Consider the following 20,362-nt stretch of genomic DNA (forward strand, 5'->3'; position numbering starts at 1 on the left):
GTTGTATGTGATGGACTCTGATAATAAATCAGACATCTGAAAGCACACTGATATCCTGTACACAAGCTATTATACAGCAATTATTCTCCAAAAACTGCAAGATTCAACTGAACTCCTAATTTAAATGTTATATTTGCATCAATTACTGCAGGTGCCAAACAAAGCCCATCATTGAAAGAACTATATTTATGCTTCAAATAGCACTTTGAAACCCATTAAATAAATAAATTAGTGCAAGTTTCTTCTTTGCGGAAATCAGGCTATCGAATGGACTCTCATTAGTGAGATGATGCTGCCCTTGCACTGTTTAAACTGACCTTTATCTCTATAGCACTATACTCTAAACTTTTATTTTATATTACCTGTTATACTCAAGAATGGGTCAACTTAACCAATAGTTTTCTCTTTTTTATATAATTTTTTTTTCACACTGTGAAGCATATCAACCAAAATACATACAAACATTTCCCTCTTAAATATACACAGTGGCATTCTCCCCCCCCCCACCTTCCCTCCCCCTCCAAAACCAATAAACATTCAACATATACAATAAAACCATTAAACAATGTCATCACACAATGAAAAATAAACAAGAAAAATGTATCATCTACTTTTACACACTGGATCAAGTCATTTTGTCTTATCATTTTAGAGGGTGGAGGTCCAAGGCAAGCCCTCTCTGTTCTGTTCCATGTACGGTTCCCAAATTTGTTCAAATAATGTGATTTTATTTTATAAATTATATGTTATTTTTTTCCAATGGAATACATTTATTCATTTCCATGTTCCATTGCTGTATTCTCAGGCTCTCTTCCGATTTCCAAGTTGACATTATACATTTTTTTGCTACATCTAAGGCTATCATAATAAATCTTTTTTATGCTTCATCCAGTTTGAGGACTAATTCCTTACTTCTTCTATTACTTAGAAGAAAGATCTCTGGATTTTTTGGTATGTTGATTTTTCTGATTTTATTTAATACCTGATTTAGATCTTCCCAAAACTTTTTCACTTTCTCACATGCCCAAATTGCATGTACTGTTGTTCCCGTTTCCTTCTTACAATGAAAACATCTGATAATGTTTGATCCAATTTTAAAAAATGTTTTGGGGCGTGATATAACCTGTGTAACCAATTATACTGTATCGTGCGTAACCTTGTGTTTATTATGTTCTTCATAGTTCCAGAACGTAACTTTTCCCATGTTTCATTTTTTATCTTTATGTTTAAATCTTTTTACCCACTTTTGTTTGGGTTTTTAGCTTATTTCATAATTTTCCTTCTCTTGCAGCTTGATGTACATGTTTGTCATAAATGTTTAAATTATCATTGTGTCTATAATCACATATTCAAAGCTGCTTCCTTCTGGTAATCTCAGTCTATTTCCCAATTTGTCTTTAAGTAGGCTTTCAGTTGATGGTATGCAAACATTGTACCAAGAGTTATTCTATATTTGTACTTCATTTGTTCAAATGTCAATAAATTATTTCCCAAAAAACAATTTTCTATTCTTTTAATTCCTTTTCTCTCCCATTCTCTAAAGGAAAGGTTATCTATTGTAAAAGGGATTATCTGATTTTGCAGCAATAATAATTTTAGCATTTGGTAATTTGTTTTTTTTCTTTCTAAGTGAATCTTCTTCCATATATTGAATAAAGGATGCAATACTGGTGAGCTTTTATATCATTCCAGCTTTTCATCCTACTTATAAAGTGTATGTTCCGGTACCTTCTCCCCTATATTATCTAGCTCTATCTTAGTCCAATTTGGATTTTCCCTTGTCTGATCAAAATCTGATAAATACCTTAATTGTGCTGCTCTATAATAATTTTTTTAAGTTTGGTAACTGCAAACCACCTTGGTTGTATCTCTCTTAATTTATCTAATGCTATCCTCGGTTTCCCCCCTTTCCATAAAAATGTCCTTATTATTCTCTTTAGTTCATTAAAGAATTTCTCTGTTAAGGGAATTGGTAACGATTGAAATAAGTATTGCATTCTGGGGAAGACATTCATTTTAATGCAATTTACCCTCCCTATCAAAGTTAACGGTAATTCTTTCCAATGTTCTAAGTCTTCCTGCAATTTCTTTATTAGTGGCTGATAATTTAATTTGTACAAGAGGCTTATATTGTTATCCAACCTAATACCTAGGTATCTGATTGCTTGTGTTTGCCATTTAAAAGGTGATTTTTTAAATATTCTGTATAATCCGCATTATTTATTGGCATCACTTCACTTCTATTTGTGTTGATCTTGTACCCCGATATTTCTCCATATTCCTTCAATTTCTTATGTAGTTCTTTTATTGATATTTCTGGTTCTGTTAAGTATACTATGATGTCATCTGCAAATAAACTGATTTTATACTCCTACTTTATTTTTATCCCTTTTCTTTTCTGTTCTTATCAGTTCTGCCAATGGTTCTATTGCTAAAGCAAACAGTGAGGGAGATAATGGACATCCCTGCCTAGTTGACCTACTTAATTTAAATTGGTTCGATACATATCCATTTACTGTTACTTTTGCCATGGTCATAATGCTTTAATCCAATAAATATATTTTTCTGGTAGATTGAACCTCTGTAATACTTTGAATAAATAATTCCATTCTACTCTGTCAAAGGCTTTTTCTGCATTCTAAAACAGCAGCCACTTTTGGCTTCTTATTTCCTTGAACTGCACAAATTAGATTAATAAATTTACAGACATTATCCACTGTTCGTCTTTTCTTAATAAATCCAGTTTGATCTTGTTTTACTATTTTTGGTACACAGTCGGCCAATCTGTTTGCTAATAATTTTGCTATTATCTTATAATCTGAATTAAGTAGAGATATTGGCCTATATGATGCTGGTGTTAGTGGATCCTTCCCCATCTTTGGTATCACTGTAATTATTGCTGTCTTACATGAATCTGGCAAGTTTTGTGTTTCTTCTATCTGGTTCATTACTTCCAGGAGAGGAGGAATTAATAACTCTTAAATGTTTTATAGAATTCTATTGGGAATCCATCCTCTCCATGCATTTTATTGTTTGGCAGCTTTTTTTAATATATCCTGTACTTCCTCCATTTCAAATGGTTTTATCAGTTTGGTTTGTTCCTCTTCTTGCAATTTTGGCAGTTCAATTTTAGCTAAAAACTCTTCTATTTTATCATCTTTCCCTTTGTTCTCAGTTTGGTATAATTGTTCATAAAATTCCTTAAAGTTCTCATTAATCTCCATTGGATTATATGTAATTTGTTTGTCCTTTTTCCTTGATGCCAATACAGTTCTTTTAGCTTGTTCTGTTTTAAGTTGCAGGGCTAATATTTTGTGTGTTTTTTCTCCTAGTTCGTAATACTTTTGCTTTATTTTCATTATTCTTCTCCACCTTATACGTTTGTAATGTTTCGTATTTTTTTTTGTCTGCCAATTCTCTTCTTTTTGATATATCATCCCTTGTTGCTAGTTCCTTTTCTGTACTTACTATCTCCCTTTCCAACTGTTCAATTTCCCAATTGTAGTCCTTTTTCATCTTAGTTACATAACTTATTATCTGCCCTCTAATTAAAGCTTTCATTGCATCCCATAATATAAATTTGTCTTTCACTGATTCCGTATTTATTTCAAAGTACATTTTCATTTGGCGTTCAATAAACTCTCTAAATTCCTGCCTTTTAAGTAGCATGGAGTTTAACCTCCATCTCTATGTTCTTAGTGGGATGTCCTCCAGTTCTATTGCTAATAACAGGAGTGAATGATCAGATAACAATCTAGCTTTATATTCAGTTTTCCTAACTCTCCCTTGAATATGGGCAGACAACAAAAACATATCAATCCTTGAGTATGTTTTATGCCTACTCAAATAATATGTATTCCTTCTCCCTTGGGTGCTGCCTCCTCCATATATAAATAAGTTTCATTTCCTGCATTGATTTAACCATAAATTTGACCACTTTATTCCTTTTGCTAGTCTTTTGTCCAGTTTTATCCAACATTGGATTCAAATTAAGGTTAAAATCCCCTCCTATCAATATATTCCCCTGTGTATCTACAATCTTCAAAAAAAATCTTGCATAAACTTTTGATCCTCTTCATTAGGTGCATATATGTTGAGCAAATTCCAAAATTCTGAATATATCTGACACTTTTATCATTACATACCTCCCTGCTGGATCTATTATTTTCTCCTCTATTTTGATGAGTACATTTTTATTAATTAATATAGCTACACCTCTAGCTTTTGAATTATATGAGGCTGCTGCTACGTGCCCTACCCAGTCTCTCTTGAATTTACTATGTTCCACTTCAGTTAGATGCATTTCCTGCACAAATGATGTCTATTTTTTTCTTTTTTCAGTAAATTTAATAGCCTCTTCCGTTTAATTTGGTTATGTATTCCATTAATATCTATAGTCATATAATTCAACATGGCCATCTCAAACCCTGTTTACACCTCATTTCCACTTCCCCCTTTCATCTCTGTTTTCCCTTTTTAAACTCAATGTATGACAACACATTTAAAACATAAAATACTTCAACAACTCCCACATCCAATATTCCCTTAGCCCCAAATGTCACCCCCCCACCCCCCATTCTTCATTCTTGTTACATCTCTCCTTCTGTCTTGCAGGCGTTCTGCAAATTCTCATGCTTCCTCTGGATCCGAGGAATCCACAGGGATAAATATTTTTAAGCACAGCTGGATATCTTAACATAATTTATAACCTTTTTTTCCATAGGTTCGATTTTGCTGTATTAAACTCCTTCCTCTTCTTTAAGAGTTCATAACTTATGTCTGGGTAAAAAAATATTTTTTGACCCTTGTATTCCAATGGTTTATTGTCTTCTCTAATTTTATCTCTTGCCCGCTCAAGTATATTTTCTCTTACCGTACATCTCAAAAATTTTACTAAAATGGATCTTGGTTTTTGATGTGTCTGTGGTTTCGGAGCTAGTGTTCTGTGTGCCCTTTCTATTTCCATTCCTTCCTGTATTTCTGTCATTCCCAGGATCTTTGGGATCCATTCTTTTATAAATTCCTTCATATCTGTGCCTTCTTCATCTTCCTTTAGGCCCACTATTTTTATGTTGGAAAATTATAGTAGGTGAAACATCATATCAATTTTCTGAGCTAAAAACTCTTGTGACTAACTTTTTTTTGTCACTTTCTTCCAATTTTCTTCTTAAGTCATTCACTTCCATTTCTACAGCCATTTCTCGTTCTTCCACATTTTCTAATCTTTTCCCTATTTCTGTCATGACCAGCTCTATTCTATTCACTTTTTCTTTTGTACTTTTCACTTTACTAAATTCTAATGTCAACCATTCTTTTAATGCTCTCATTTATTCTTGAAGTAAAAACTTTATCTATATTCTGTCCATCTGTTTTACCTTCTATTTCTCTGTGCAGATCTTGTTCTTCTTCTTCCTCTTCTTCTGTGTCTGCACCAGTGTTTGTCTTCTTCTCTTCCTTGTATCTGTGTCTCTTCTGACTTTCCTGATGAGTTGCTTGCCTCACTTTGCTGGGCTCCTTCTTGCTTGGCTTCTTGCTGTTGGTCCTCTTCTTCTGAGTTACTCATCTGTTGGGCCTCCTGCTGCTGCTCTTCTTTCCTTTCACTCCCTTTCCTGTCGTTTTCCTCTTCCAGATGAGAGCCCTGGTGTCGGGCATCTGTCAGCTGCTCGCGTTGTGTTTGCCCGCTCCTCAGCTGAGCCCCCCTCCCGTCGGTGTCCTCTTTCTCCTTAGTAAGCGCAGTTGTGCACTTTTGTTTGGCTCAGAGAGCCATTTTTGCAGTCCAGCGGTCGGTGGGGTCGCAACTCTGCGGGGTCGTCACCAACCTCGGAGAATGGGCTCTCTTCTCCACGACGGCTCCCTGTTTCTTCATGAAGGTAAGGCCTTCTTTCTCTTCCTAAGTAAAGATCTAGACCTACTCCAATTTGCCTATCGTCACAATCGCTCCAATATTGCTGGCTCTCCACTCAGCACTGGATCACTTCGAAAACAGCAATTCATACATACGCCTGCTCTCCATAAACCACAGCACGGCCTTCAATACCATTATTCCCTCATTGCTGCTCAAGAAGCTACAAACTCAAGGTCTCTGTACCCACCTCTGCAACTGGATCCTTGACTTACTCATTGGAAGACCACAGTCAGTATGAATTGGAAACATCTCCTACAATCATCAATGTAGGTAGATCCCAAGGATGTGTGCTTAGCCCACTGCTCTACTCATTATACACCCACTTGTTTTTACATTTTCCTTCTTGGGTGCCATTTTCTTTCTTTTCTCTACAACTTTATCTTTTATTTGTTATGTTTTGTATTTCTTGTACTTTGTATTTTCTTCTTTATTTCTTCTTTTCTGGAGAGGGCTGGTATTCCCCTACCGGCCACTACTCCATCACGCGACTCCTCTTAACCAAAAGTTTTCCATTCTATTTTAGTTTACAACGTGGTTGGTGTAGCAGTTAGCGTAATACCTTTACAGCCATCAGGACTTGGGTTCAAATCCCACGCTGTCTGTAAGGAGTTTGTACGTTGTGCTGGTGTCTATGTGGGTTTTCTCCGGCGCTGCGGTTTCATCCCACCGGAGGGGTGTAGATTAATTGGGAGTAAGTTTGACAGCACAGACTCGTGGGCCAAAATGGCCTGTAATCGTGCTTTATGTCTACATTTTTTTTAATTTAAATAAATTTAAATGATTTTTTTTTAAAATTTAAACACTCTCCAATATGAACTTTCAAAGCAAAATGAAATTGAGGTGTGAATTTTTGTGATTGTCAGAATTAGAATCAGGATTTATTGGCGTGAACAAGTCATGAAATTTGGTGTTTTGTGGCAGCATCAGAGCGCAAACATACATATTACAACCACCTTACAACATTACTATAAAAAATAAATAAAAACAATAATAGTGCACGAAAAGTACGGCAGTGTCTTTGGTTCATTGATTATTCAGGAATCTGATGGCAGCGGAGAAGAAGCTGTCCTTGAGCCATTGAGTACTTTGTCTTTAGGCTTCTGTACCTTTATCCCAATGGTAGCAGAGCAAAGAGGGCATGACCTGGGTGGGTAGGGTTTTTTTTGAGGACAGAGGCTACTTTTTTAAGACACCACCTCATGTACATGTTCTCAATGGAGTGAATTCTGGTGCCTGTGATGTCGCAGGCCGCGTTAACATCCATCTGAAGTTTATTTTTGTCCTAAAAGTTGGCCACTCCATACAGGCAGTGATGCAACCAGCCAGAATGTGCTCCATGATACACCTGTGGAAGTTTACAAGAGTCTTTAGTGACATACTGAACCGCCTCAGACACCTCACAAAGTGTAGCCACTGGCAAGCCTTCTTTGTGATTGGATCAACATTGAGGCTCCAGAACAGATCCTCAGAGATAATGACACCCAACAACTTGAAGCTCTTGACCCTCTCCACGATTGAGCCCTCAATGACGACTGGATCATGTTCCCCTGACTTCTGAAGTCCACAATCATCTTCTTGGTTTTGCTGTCAATGAGTGCAAGGTTGTTGTCGTTACACCATTCAAGCTGGTCTATCTCCCTCCTGTATGCTTCCTCAATGCCATTTGTGATTCTGCCAACAACTGTGGTGTCATCAGCAAACTTGTAGATGGCATTGGAATTGTGTCTGGCCACACAGTCGTGGGTGTGTAACGAGTAGAGCAGTGGGATAAGCACACATCCTTGGGATCTACCTACGTTGATGATTGTAGGAGATGTTTCCAATTCATACTGACTGTGGTCTTCCAATGAGTAAGTCAAGGATCCAGTTGCAGAGGTGGGTACAGAGACCTTGAGTTTGTAGCTTCTTGAGCAGCAATGAGGGAATTAATGGTATTGAAGGCCGTGCTGTGGTTTATGGAGAGCAGGCGTATGTATGAATTGCTGTTTTCGAAGTGATCCAGTGCTGAGTGGAGAGCCAGCGATATTGGAGCGATTGTGACGATAGGCAAATTGGAGTGGGTCTAGATCTTTACTTAGGAACGTGTTAATTCTGGTATGACCAGTCTCTTGAAGCATTGTGAAGTAGGATTCATTAGATCACAGCGAAGGCCAGGTGAGGTTGTAGGCTCATTATTCAATGAACAGAGAAAAAAAACCCTGAGTTTTTGCCACATTTCCAGATATTCTTAGTCTCTATTTATTAGTTAAATTTCCTTCAGTTTACAACTTTTTTTTTTAAATAAAGTTTTCTGGTTTCTACCATAATCCTCACTTTATTTTATGTTACTGAGCTTGTGCAACTGAAAGCAAAGTGAATTAGCACCACAAAAGGAATTTTTTCAACAAACCTTTTCCTTAACTAGACCAATACATGTTCAATCATAAAAGAAAGCAAATGCAGAATGTCATAAAGAGCAAAGGAATGAAATGCGGAAGGAACTCAGTAGGTAAACCAGTATTCACGAGTAGAAATGGTCAGTCAACATTTCAGATCAGGACTCTTTATTGAGATGACGAGATGCACTGACCATATCTATCCAAGGATGCCAAATTCCTCCAGCATCTTATTGTTTGCTCAAGATTACAGTATCTGCAATTTTTGTATTTCTCTTTTCTTCTTTATCATAAAGTACAGGTTTGGCATTGTCAGCATGTATGGTTATGTTAATGTTATTTAATAGACATTTAGTGTGGGTGAGGAAGTAGCAATCCAGATATAGTACTTTTTAAAAAAAATTAAATAAAATTTGTCATAAGCAAAGCCCCACTCAGAAATTCAGCTTGTTTTTAGTAACACACTATTAGCGTCATTAAATTGGAGTATCAAAGAGAGGTTGGAATTTCTAGTAAGGCCATTGCTCGTTTGAAGATACCACATAACACCACCCTCATTCACACAATAAAGAGAGACAAACCAACTATCTGCTCAGTAAACAATCCTACGTGAACGATCTAAATTTAAGGACACAAGAAATAGGAGCAAGAGTAGACCATTTGGCCCATCAAGTCTGCTCTGTCATTCAATAAGATTATGGTTGATCTGTGTCTTAAACACATTTAATCAAGCAGCCCCTATTGCTTCACTGGGTAGAGAGTTCCACAGATTCACTACTTTCTAGGAGGTCTAATTTCTTCTCATCTCAGTCTTAAATCTACTCCACATACTTTTACATTTCCCTTGTCCAAATTTATAATAAATGTTTTTGTAAAAAATATACATTTTTAAAATTTGGTAACTCACAAGGTGTAGCCAGCATTTATTATACAAGCCATCAGATAAAAGTCAATCAAATTGTTTGGGGCCCAGAGACACTTAGTGGCTAGTTAATCAAGTGAAATCTTCTTCCTTGAGGAGTGCTTACAGAATAGATGGATTATAACAACAATCTGATAGTGTTATGCCCACCATTATCGAAGTTGGTTTTCTAGTCCAGATTTAGTTAATGATGTGAACATTTAAACCCCAGTTCCCAAAATGATATTTAAAATTTATCTCTGCATCAATGATCCAGACCACTGTGAACCATTCCAGAAAATGAACCACAATGCTGTATTTACATCTTCAAATAAATGTGCTTCAGCTCCATTATTGGAAATCTTGCACAAATAAAACAAATAATTTATTTAGAACAATTCTGTTATTAGAGCAAAATTAACACTGGGAAATTAAAAAGTACAGAGCAAGACTTCAAAATAAGTAACAAATTTCATATGGTCAATTATTCCCTCTGGGCCTGCTCACCAAAGACCTAATTTCCTTCTACATTTTCCCATGCTTTACAAGGGTTTAAGATATGCATATCCACAATACTCAACATTCAATATCAGGAAGTTACATCAGTTGGTGACATTCAACTCTACCAGATATTTGAACAATACGAGTGTCAGGATATATCAGAGGGAGAAAGGGAAAAGCCCCTTATAAAATCAAAACATGCCCAGCTCCAATTATCCAGTCAACTTGACAGGATAGAGAGGAAAAATGACATGTCTAGCAGCTACAACTTGATCTCTTGCACTATTTAAACGCTGCTTAAATAGAAAATCCTCTGAAAATAAATAGAGAATCCTCTGAAAACCTGCTGGTAAACTACAAAGCACTGAAGATTTTGATTCTTGCAGCTGTGGGAGTCATCTAGCACTTGGAAGTCACTTTCCAACCATTCTGCCGCTGTTAAGTCAAAGGATGTTCAACTGAACATATCCAGAGATCTAAAGAAATACCATAGTATCAGTCAATCATCAAAGCCTATGCTTGATATTCAATTCCAGTGACTTAAATAGAACTAGATTCCACGAGCTGAGTCATCAGGTTCCATTTCCACTCCATATAATTTAAAACAGAGGAGGCAACTTGTATCCCAATTAGCCTCTCAATCACCAATTCTTCAACAAGCATCAAATCTTCAGATAAGAAAATAAAATTATTGAGAGTAATAGGGGTTCAAAGAGGACAAGTGATAATAATCAAGCCATTACCTTCTGCATTCTGAATTTTAAACAATTGATCAGTTGCTCTGGTCTACTGACATTTCTTTTGTCACCTAAACAAGTTGGAAAATATTTGATAAAGGATTTAATAGTGTTTAAATATTCATTTCAAAACTTCTTTAGATACACAGGTCCATCAATGAGAGTCCAACTCCTGTACATCAGGCTTACTGTTCATTGACTATAGCTCGGTGTTCTTCATATCATACCAGCAAAATTCATGACCAAACTAAAGGACCCGACTCTCTGTCCATCCCTCTGCAACTGGATCCTCAATTTCCACACTGGCAGAACCAATCAGTGCATATGGCAACATCACCTCCTCCTCCTCACTCATCATCAACACAGAGGTACTCTATTCCCGTATACCCTGGCGGATATAGTTCAGCTCCAACTCAATCTACAAGTTTACTGACAACACCACCATCGTTGGCTGAATAACTGGAAATGAATCAGAATACAGGATAGAGAATCTCACTGGGTGGTGCTGAACAACAATCTTGCACTCTATTTTGCTGATTGCTGATTTTAGACTGAGGGACCACACATTAGTCTGCATTGATGGGAAGAGGTAGAGAGAGCTTGAGCCTTGAAGTTCTTGAGTGTCCATATTTCAGAAGGCTTTTCATGGACCCAGCACATTGAGGCAACTGTGAAATAGGCACACCAGCCCTTTTACTTTCTAAAGAATCCGAGGAATTTTGGCAGGTTGTCAAATACACCACCTAATTTCTACAAGCGCAGTGTGGAAAGTATACCGACGAGTTGCATCACAGCCTGGTTTGGGAATTCAATTGCCTAGGAACACTGTACGCTGCAAAAGATGGCAAGCAGCCACGTCCATCATAGGCACTCATCTCCCATGCATTGCAGACATTTATGTGAGATAATCCCTCAAGAAGGCAGCGAACATTATAAAGGACCCATCACCCTATTCACAATCTCATCTCATTGCTACCTTTGGGCAGAAAGTATAAAACTCTGAAAACCACCATCTACAGATTCAAGTTTCAAATATGTGCCTCATGCCGTCATGTCTGTCAAACCAAGGCCACCCAAAAATTGGAGAGGCAACACCTAATATTCCATCTGAGTACTCTCCAACTAAATGGCATTAACATCAACTTCTGTTTCTGCTAGACCACTCCCCATTCTCCTCCTCTTCCCCATCCCTCTGTCTCCTTTTCTCCAGCTCTCTACCTGTTCCCTCTCAATTCACAGAGCTAGTCCCATTTTCTGTCGTGCCATCCCTCCTTTATCCACCTATTACTTCTTGCTTGTGGGCCTGCCCCATCCCCCACCATTTTTTTCAGGTATTTGCGTATATTTTGCTTATACCTTGATGAGGGGCTCAAGACTGAAACATTGGTTATGTATCTTTATCTTTGTGGTTTGACCTGCTGGGTTTCTCTAGCTTTGTCTTTTTACATTTATCATTTCAAGAACAGTTTCCTTCCAATAGCTGTAAGACTGTTGAACTTCCCTTGGTATACTAATCATAGACTGCTGACACCATAAAAAGGAGGATCTGCTCAATTGCAAGTCACCACGTTTTTGCACCAGGAATACTGCAAATATTACCTACCTTTTGTATTTATTGTCTCTTAATTTAATTCAATTTGTACCATTATAGTTTTTCTGCAGCAAGTAAGAATTTTGGTGCATATGTACACTGTACAATGTATATGACAACGTTATCTGCCTAGTTTCCTGTTTGATTGATCAGTGGAGCTGAAGTGAAGATGGTAGACAGCTTCAAGTTCTTGTAAGTAAACATTTCCAGTGGTCTGACTTGGATTAACCACATCAATACAAAAGTTAAAAAAGCACACCAACGTCTCTACTTTCTGAGGCTGCTTTGGAAGTTTGGCACATTGATGTCTTATAACAGCTTCTCCAGGAGCACCACTGCTTCCCGTACCACCTGCGTGGTATGGGAGTTGTTCTACCAAGATCAGAAGGTGATGAATGTAGCTCAGAACACAAACCTCCTCCCCTCCATGTACATCTTCGATTACTTAGGAAAGGCAGCAAGCAAGTTTCAAGGGTATGAAATTGTGCAGCAACAGGCTTCAAGTTTCTTCACTGCAACCATCTGGCTCCTAAATGAACCCCACACAGTGATCCCATCCTGCCCTTTAACTGGAATTTTCACTGTCACATTGAGCTCTTGCTTTTCTACTTCATACAGCTATAAGAACATTCAGAGTTGAAGTGCTAGACACCTCGCAGAAGAACCCTTCTCACACTACCAACTATAATGCGACAATAAACTTAAATCCTAGCAACAGCAATAAATTAAAATCTGTTGAACGATAAATCTCTTGAAATTTAAAAATTTGTGAATTATACAGTATCGCACAGAATTACATAAATTCAGTTTCTCATCTTCAAAGGCCTCATGTTTCACAGAAATCAAAGGCAAATGTTTATACAATTCAAACTGTATGCTTTGTTCCAGTAATTGCACAAATAGATTTACAGAACAGAATATTCTGCTCCAGGAACTTTTACTACTTATATTACAATAATGATACAAATTTTCTTCATTACCAAAGAAAATTAAACATTAATATCAATTTATTTGATAGCTTACTCTGGGATCAGATAGTCAAATGCAGAATGTCTTTATCCATGTTAAATGTAATTACATTTAAACTAGTTATAATCTCATGCAAGATGTATGGTATGCCTTGAGAACATGAGAAATACACAAAATGTAAGATTCATATACAGTAAATGCAACAGTATTGTGTGTAATGTGAAGATCCTACAGACTTACATCAGAGTCCCTACTAAAAAAAATGTTACTGAAATTTTTGTAAAGGATATCACACAGAATGGTTAACATGACACTGTGGGGTCCTGTGCCCTGATAGTTATCCTCCTCCCCACTGAAATAATTAGAGAGCCTTTCGTGCAGTAAAATATCTAGAGATGTTGCATAGGAGCATCTTTAAACAGAATTTATACCGAGCCAGCGAAATAGTTATACTGAAAGATAAAGTCAAAGTGGTTGATTTTAAGAACTATGTCGGCAGAGAAGTTTACAATGAAAATTTCAGAGTTCAGGGTATTTGCATCTGAACACATTGCTGCCAACAGTGAAGCAACAAAACTTGGGGATAATCAATTGTACTAGAACAGATGTTTGACAAGGCAGCAAGACTAATGAAGCTTACTGAGAGAGGTATTGGGAGAGGCCAGGTCATGGGGTGTAAAAATTAGGCTGGTAACAAAAAAAAGTATTTCTACACTAAATGCTAAAGTAGGCTAAAATATTAGAAGTGATAAGAAAAAGAGAGTTAGGGGTCAGTTTTGGATGATTTCAAGTTTATGGATGAGGGGAATCGACCAGGTGTCTGTTCAAATAGAGGTGACAAATGCATAGGTGAGAGTTTTACCAGCAGTCAAACTGAACCAAGATCACTGTCGAGCAACTGTGGCCTTTGTGAAACTGTAGATACGTACTCATCTTTAGATTAAATTAATTCAAACCGTCTGACTCAGGTTGCCAGGGTTGGGGATCTGGAGATGATGGGGAGGGAAGAGAAAACAGTGGGAATCATTTGTAGAATCAAAGAAAATATCAGTCTTTCCAAGATTTGGAGGAAAAGTCTGCTGTTTCACTACAGGCCCAAGAGAAATGATGCCAGGTATATCAGTCACCTCACACAGGAAAACTGATTCCTTCAACTCAGTCTTCAAATGCACTAGCCATAATTTTCGGCTACTATTAATACCAATGAAATTTTAACTGAAGGACCCTCCGAAATTAAATCTGACAAAATAAACTTCAGAATACAGTTTGAAAGGTAAGTTTTTCTAAAAAAAATGTCACCACAGAAATAATCCACATGGTCACCAAGACTGCATTCTTCTATTGCTTCACAGTGTACACAGTTCTTGTCCTTTCCTGGTGCTACTAAAACCTTAATTCACGTGGAGGATAAACTTTGCCATTGCCTGCGTCCCTCTATCTTCTTTACAAACACTAACTATAACACAGCCCAGGACCTCTCGCACAAAAATCACACTATGCTCAGGATCCCAGCTGTCCCAACATCACCCAGATCCCTCTGCTTGTTTCAAATCTCTTTGCGGTTTTCTTTAACTCCACATTCCTGGCCAAATCCTCCGCTGATGTCAGCCAACTGTATGTCTCATTCTGTACTCACTGTGCTCAGAATTCTTATCACCCCACCCCCAACTCCATCATTTCATCCTGTTTCCTGCAGGATCCTTTTTTTTTTAAACTATTAACCTTTCCTGGGAACATTTTTATGGCCCACACACTGATGCTGTGAATGTTTATTTAAAGCCTGCTCAAATGGTTTTATTTTACTGATGCAGCTTCCAGGATGCAGTGTAGCATCGTTTACCATAGATGAACAAATACTGCATAAAATGGAACTTTTTAATTCGGATCTCTTCCCTCTGCCAAATCAAATGCCTTATCAAAGGAAAACAATTAGATTAAGGTGCAACGTTAATACACAAAAACAAATGAAAAGGACCAAGTTTATGATTTTTTTTAAAAGCATCAGAGATATTCTTTTCGATATTTTATACGGTTACAAACCTAAAATTACAGAAAATAAAGTGGCCGACTGATGAGCAAGTTCAGGAAGAACGCAGGCCCTTGATTTCAGTTTCCTCCACTTTTATTTTAAAGTCTAGTCAGCTTTGAGCCAATTGCTGACAGGAGGGGCGAGGGGGCCAGGCATCCCATGCACAACAGAAGACTCATCTCCCTCACCAAGCATCGTCCACGCTGCAAGTAATAATGTAATAAAGGAGATTCCAACATAACAGCGGCGCCATTAACCCTAATTCACGGAAAGCAGATTGGGCAAATGTCAGCCCCGGCCATCCAGTTGGTTGGGCGGCGATGCTGAACCCTTCCACCGTTGCCTTGGCTCACAGCAAGTCACTGCGCGACTTAACGGTATTTCAAATCGCTGGGGGGGGAGGAGAGGAATCCAGTCACGTTCTGCAGCCAAAGAAATGGCGGGGTGGGGCTGGGGCAACTAGAAGAGAGAGGAAAAAAGCGCACTCACGGGCTTCCTCGCGACGACCGCAGCCATCCGGATTGCCGCCGTTACTGTGGGTCGGGGCGATGCTCGCTCGCTCCTGTCCCGGGACTCGCCGCTCGCGCAATATGGCTCCCCGGCGACCCACCCACGCGCGCGGAGGGGAGGAGGACGAGCCCGCAGCTGCAAGCTCCTGCGCGCATCCGCCTCGTGCGACTCGACAGCTTTGCTCATCCGTTTAAATTGTGGGACTGACAGCCCCCCCCCCCAGGACCCCGCAAAGCGCCGGTGAGAGCAGCCCTTCCAGCGCCGAAGTGAGCGTCCACCCCTCTCGACTGCTTCGATTTACTGCGGTCCACAGCAGGAGAGGGAGGAGATCAAGAGAGACTCTGTGGAAGTTTGGTGTGGGTGCCTGTTTCTCCGCAGGATTTGTCCGGAATTTTAAGTAAAACCTCTTAAATATTTAACACACCACCGCTTCATGTGCCATTCAGACCAGAAATGTGGGTGTTCATGACGAATCTATGCCTGAACTTCATGGAACACCTGCCAAATCGTTCTTTCCGTCAATTATCGAGGATTAAACCGAAGATGCTAAAAATATTAAACAAGAGCAGCAAATACCATGTGCGAACCACACGGAACCCATCCGTATACTTGAAGCCTTCCATGATCGGCGGACATCGCAGGATTTTGGCGGTGTCATCGACCATGCGCACCAACTATGACTTGAACTGGCAGAGAGTTGAGTTCAAATGGACCCCTGGCAAGAGCGGTGCTTCCTCGTTCAGAGGACGCTTCAGTTCGCGGGCCGAGCCGCTCCATTCAACAACTTGGCAGCCCCCCCAGGAGAGCAGAGCGTCAGATACATGTATGTAAACAGCAGATAAGCATTGAAGAACAACGTACATTTTAAAAAGGGGGAGAAAAAAAAATCCAGGAATAAAAACAGTAAACAAACTATTGCTTGAAATGCACAAATTTTTACTGTTAAATACCTGATTTGGGACTAACAAATTGGGTTCAGATACAAAATAAAAAAACACTTAGTATTCACTGTCCCTCATGTTAATAAGGAATCAATCATTTCACAAAAGAAAAATTATAACAGTGACAAAAATTAAAATCCCAATAGATGCAAAATTATTCCTGTGCCTAATTTCAGAATCTGCAGCATTTAAACATTTCAAAATTTGGCTTCAATTTAGTTAATATAACCATATTTCAGAAGCATGGAACTGAATTTCATAAATGAGTACGACACCCAGATACTCGGAAATTCATTCTGGGTTGAATTTCTACTCCACTCTAGATTGAGATAGTAAACCAATAATCCATTTGATTTTCAAGATTGATGTAAATGATTACTCAGCACTTTTAATGTAGAGAAAGAAAGTGTTTATGGTGTCTTAACATACATCCCATATACTGTATACCTTGTGTGGTTTCTTGTAATGTAGAAAAATACAAGTCAGCTTTTTCAAAGCAACAATTAAAAGTACCCAATTGATTGCAAAAGAGGATTGTGGGATTCCTGTCAATACATATTCATTCTTTTTCTCTGATCATGAATTTAAAAGAAACAAAAATTGAACAGATGGCATTTAAAAAAGATTACAACTTTTGCTTTAATGGTTATTACATTTATCCTGTTGTGGTGTCACCTTCAGCAAACAAGTCTTAAGGCTAGGTTGCCATACAAGTTAAATTTCATCCTTTGCAGATAAAGTCTAATATTAATCTACCCAACCAAAAGATTTTCTTAATTCACTAATGCTCAGCGTAATATACTGTGAGCAGTGGGTTTCATTGTTGTTACTCTTTTCACTCCTTTAATAAAAGCTTATTTCACAAACTTTAAGTGTCAAAACCTCAGACCTGGCAGGAAAAAAAGTCTTTTGGCAGCAATCCTTACACTCTCTTGTGCCTCTGAGAGCTAACAATCTACAAGCATCTCAATACTTTAAAATTTTTAATAAATGCTATCCCTGCAAAATTTTCCAAGTGCACTGAAAAGATAAATTAACCAACATCCACGATATTGAAGCCTTATTATATTGCAGGGCACATCATCCAGACTTCCAAAACCTACACCCCATTTAAAACACTGTCATGGAAAGAGGATACCAGAAAAGATTTAAGGTCAAAACTTCCTCAAATCCCCTACTGATTTCTGTGACTCTCTAACCCATGACTGCTCAAAGTAGAAGAGGGATGATATTGAGAATCTCAAGACATGTGTCAGAAGCACAGAGGTTCTGCGCAGGCTGCAGATGGGTTGCATCGCATCACAAAATACCACCCATCTGTAGAAGTTCTGCATATACATTAGCCTCATTTAGCCTCTGGAACTGCCCAAGAAGATGTATTGTAACAATATTAATATTTCGGGAGAATTTATAAGATTTAGAGTAGGTCACATACATACACACATTTTAAAACAGATCTTATTTGAAAGACTGAAGAATTCACATTGCAAGATCTCTGCACCTTTCACAAGTAGGTGTTAATTGAACTGACATCATAAAATGCTTGACCATTGTCTTGCTGGAGTCATGCTGTCTATCAGTACCCTTTCTGCAAAGTGCTCAGAAGGTCAATTCTGATTGTTTACCTAAGATAACAACAGATGGAGCAGAAAAAAGAACTCATGTTGTTTGCTGGAGAAGGTGGGGGGGTTTGCAAGACACGAGTCACATGCTGTCTTTGGAGTTGCAGTTGGAAAAGAGAGAGAGTTGAGTTAACAGCTCAGTCAGTCAGACAAATGAAAAGTGCAATCCAGGGAAAACTGTTTGAAACTGATGAAAGCAAGTGCCAGAGCAGTAGATGGCTGTTAGTGCTATCTATCTGATGTTTCTCTTGAAATAGAGGAAGGAATGGAATTCTGTGGTAGCTTGAAGAAAGATTACCATGTAGAAGACCATGATGGGGCAAGTTTCATCAGCGAGATCCTGAGGAGACTAGTATTGGTACCTCAGTTGTGGAAATCCTGGAGCAACAAATATCTCTCTGCAAACCTTCCTGAGCAGTAAACATTTACCTTTCAAGCACCAAGCCTGGTGAACTTTATACATGTTAAATTCTGTACACAGAATTCTTCCAAGTTCTTCTCTGCAACCAGAGAACTTGGAAGGAGGAGAAGTGAGATTTAACTGTGAACCAAAGAACTTTTCTTGAATTTACACACACATTGCATACATGTGCACTTATAATATAGGAATAGAGTTAAGTTAATGTTTGATTCTATTTTCATGTTTGAAGTTGATTAAAAATAACTTTTGTTTTGAAAGCCACTTGTCTTGGTGAATGTCTATTGCTGCTGGGTTTTGGGGTCATTTGGGCTCATAACAGTATCTATAGGACATACCAAATATTTTGGCGTATAAGTCAACAGGCATACAAGTCGACCCCAATTCAGTCTCATTTTAAGGATTTTATGGTATATCTGGTGTACAAGTAGACCGCAATTTTTGGGATGCCTGAGTTAGCCCATTGTCTGGTGTACAAGTTGACCCCCCCCCCCCCAAAGATGGTGCGGATTGATCTACTGAGCATTGGCTGTAGGTGATTGCTATCTTGGAGGGTCTATTGACACAACGCAACTTGCAACAGAAGTATGAAGTGAGTTTTAAATTGAAAGTGATAGAAATGGCCAAAAAAATTTGATGTGTTTGAGAAGTTGGTAAGAGATTGGAGGAAGAAAAAATAAACTTCAAGAAAAATACTAAAAAGGCAATGTTCATTGAGAAAAGGAATCACTTGTTGGCCAGAGTTGGAAAATCAAGTTGCAGAATGTGTACATGAACAAAAGCAAGATTGCTACACAGTCATCTGAAATAAAATAAGAACATTTGCACTGCAGTGGGCCAAGTCGCACCCAGACCTGTGATGATTTTGAGGTTACAGTAGATTGGTGCAATCATTTCATGAACAGGAAAAATATGGTAATATGCCAAAAAACAAAAATTTCAGAGAAACTACCAAAATATCTTGATCATAAAATTGAATATTTTCACCATTTTATTATACGGAACCAGTAGAAATACAAATTTGCATTGGCAAATATCAGAAACATGGATGAAACCCTCATGAATTTTGACATGATAGGCAATAGAACAGTTGAAGGAAAAGTGTTAAAACTGAGCAAACCCGATGTACAGGCCACAAAAGGACCAGGTTTACCATAGTGTTATCGTGCATGGCCAGTGGGGCAAAGTTAAGACCCATGGAAATCTTCAAAAACAAAATTAAACCTAAAATAAAATTCCCTGTGGGTATTTTTGTACATTTTCATGAAAAAGTATGGATGGATGAAAATGGTGTAAAACTATGGATAGACAATGTGTGGAACAGGCGGCCAGATGGTTTACACAAAGAACGGAGTTTGCTCGTCTGGGATATGTTTTGTAGCCACTTAACTGAGAACACCAAAACATTAGCACCCACATCAGACTTACATGGTGGTTATCCCGGGTGGTTTGACATCTAAATTGCAACCGCTCAATGTCTGCTTGAACAAGCCATTCAAAGACCATGAGCGTGAGAAATAGAATACATGGATGTCGAGTGCAGAAAAGTCATTTACAAAAGGTGGGGCAATGTGTGCTGCATCACTTGATATGCTGTGTATATATAGACAGATAAAATCATTCAAAAATCATTTAGATAAAATCATTCAAATCCTCCCACATGCGCGATGCACAAGACAAAAACAACACCGACAGGAGGGGGGACCGGCTGAGGAGTAAATCTCCACAGCTGAAACAGACAAGTACAACAACAGCAAGACTCTCAACAGGAAAACAGAAAATAACAAGAACAAGAAGGAAGAGAATAAAAATAGGAAATCAAAGTAACAACAGATGACCAACCCAGAAGACCAACACCAAGAC

General features: G+C 38.2%; 1 protein-coding gene across 8 annotated transcripts in view; it reads right to left on the reverse strand.

The window, feature by feature from the left end:
* The window catches only part of LOC138757713 (septin-11), a 116,895-nt gene extending 100,672 nt beyond the window's left edge, over positions 1–16,223 (reverse strand). For 5 of the 8 annotated variants that reach the window (XM_069925460.1, XM_069925457.1, XM_069925459.1 and 2 more), the window contains exon 1: positions 15,498–15,719. In XM_069925460.1, the coding sequence (XP_069781561.1) occupies positions 15,498–15,704 (207 nt within the window). In that variant the 5' untranslated portion in view covers positions 15,705–15,719. Of the gene's footprint in view, positions 1–10,425; positions 10,450–15,497; positions 15,720–16,094 lie in introns of those variants that run through there. The other 3 variants (XM_069925462.1, XM_069925463.1, XM_069925465.1) reach the window with 3 other exon arrangements.
* Between the last annotated feature and the right edge of the window lie 4,139 nt (positions 16,224–20,362).

Source organism: Narcine bancroftii, chromosome 3 (assembly GCF_036971445.1).
Source record: "Narcine bancroftii isolate sNarBan1 chromosome 3, sNarBan1.hap1, whole genome shotgun sequence".
Classification (NCBI taxonomy): domain Eukaryota; kingdom Metazoa; phylum Chordata; class Chondrichthyes; order Torpediniformes; family Narcinidae; genus Narcine; species Narcine bancroftii.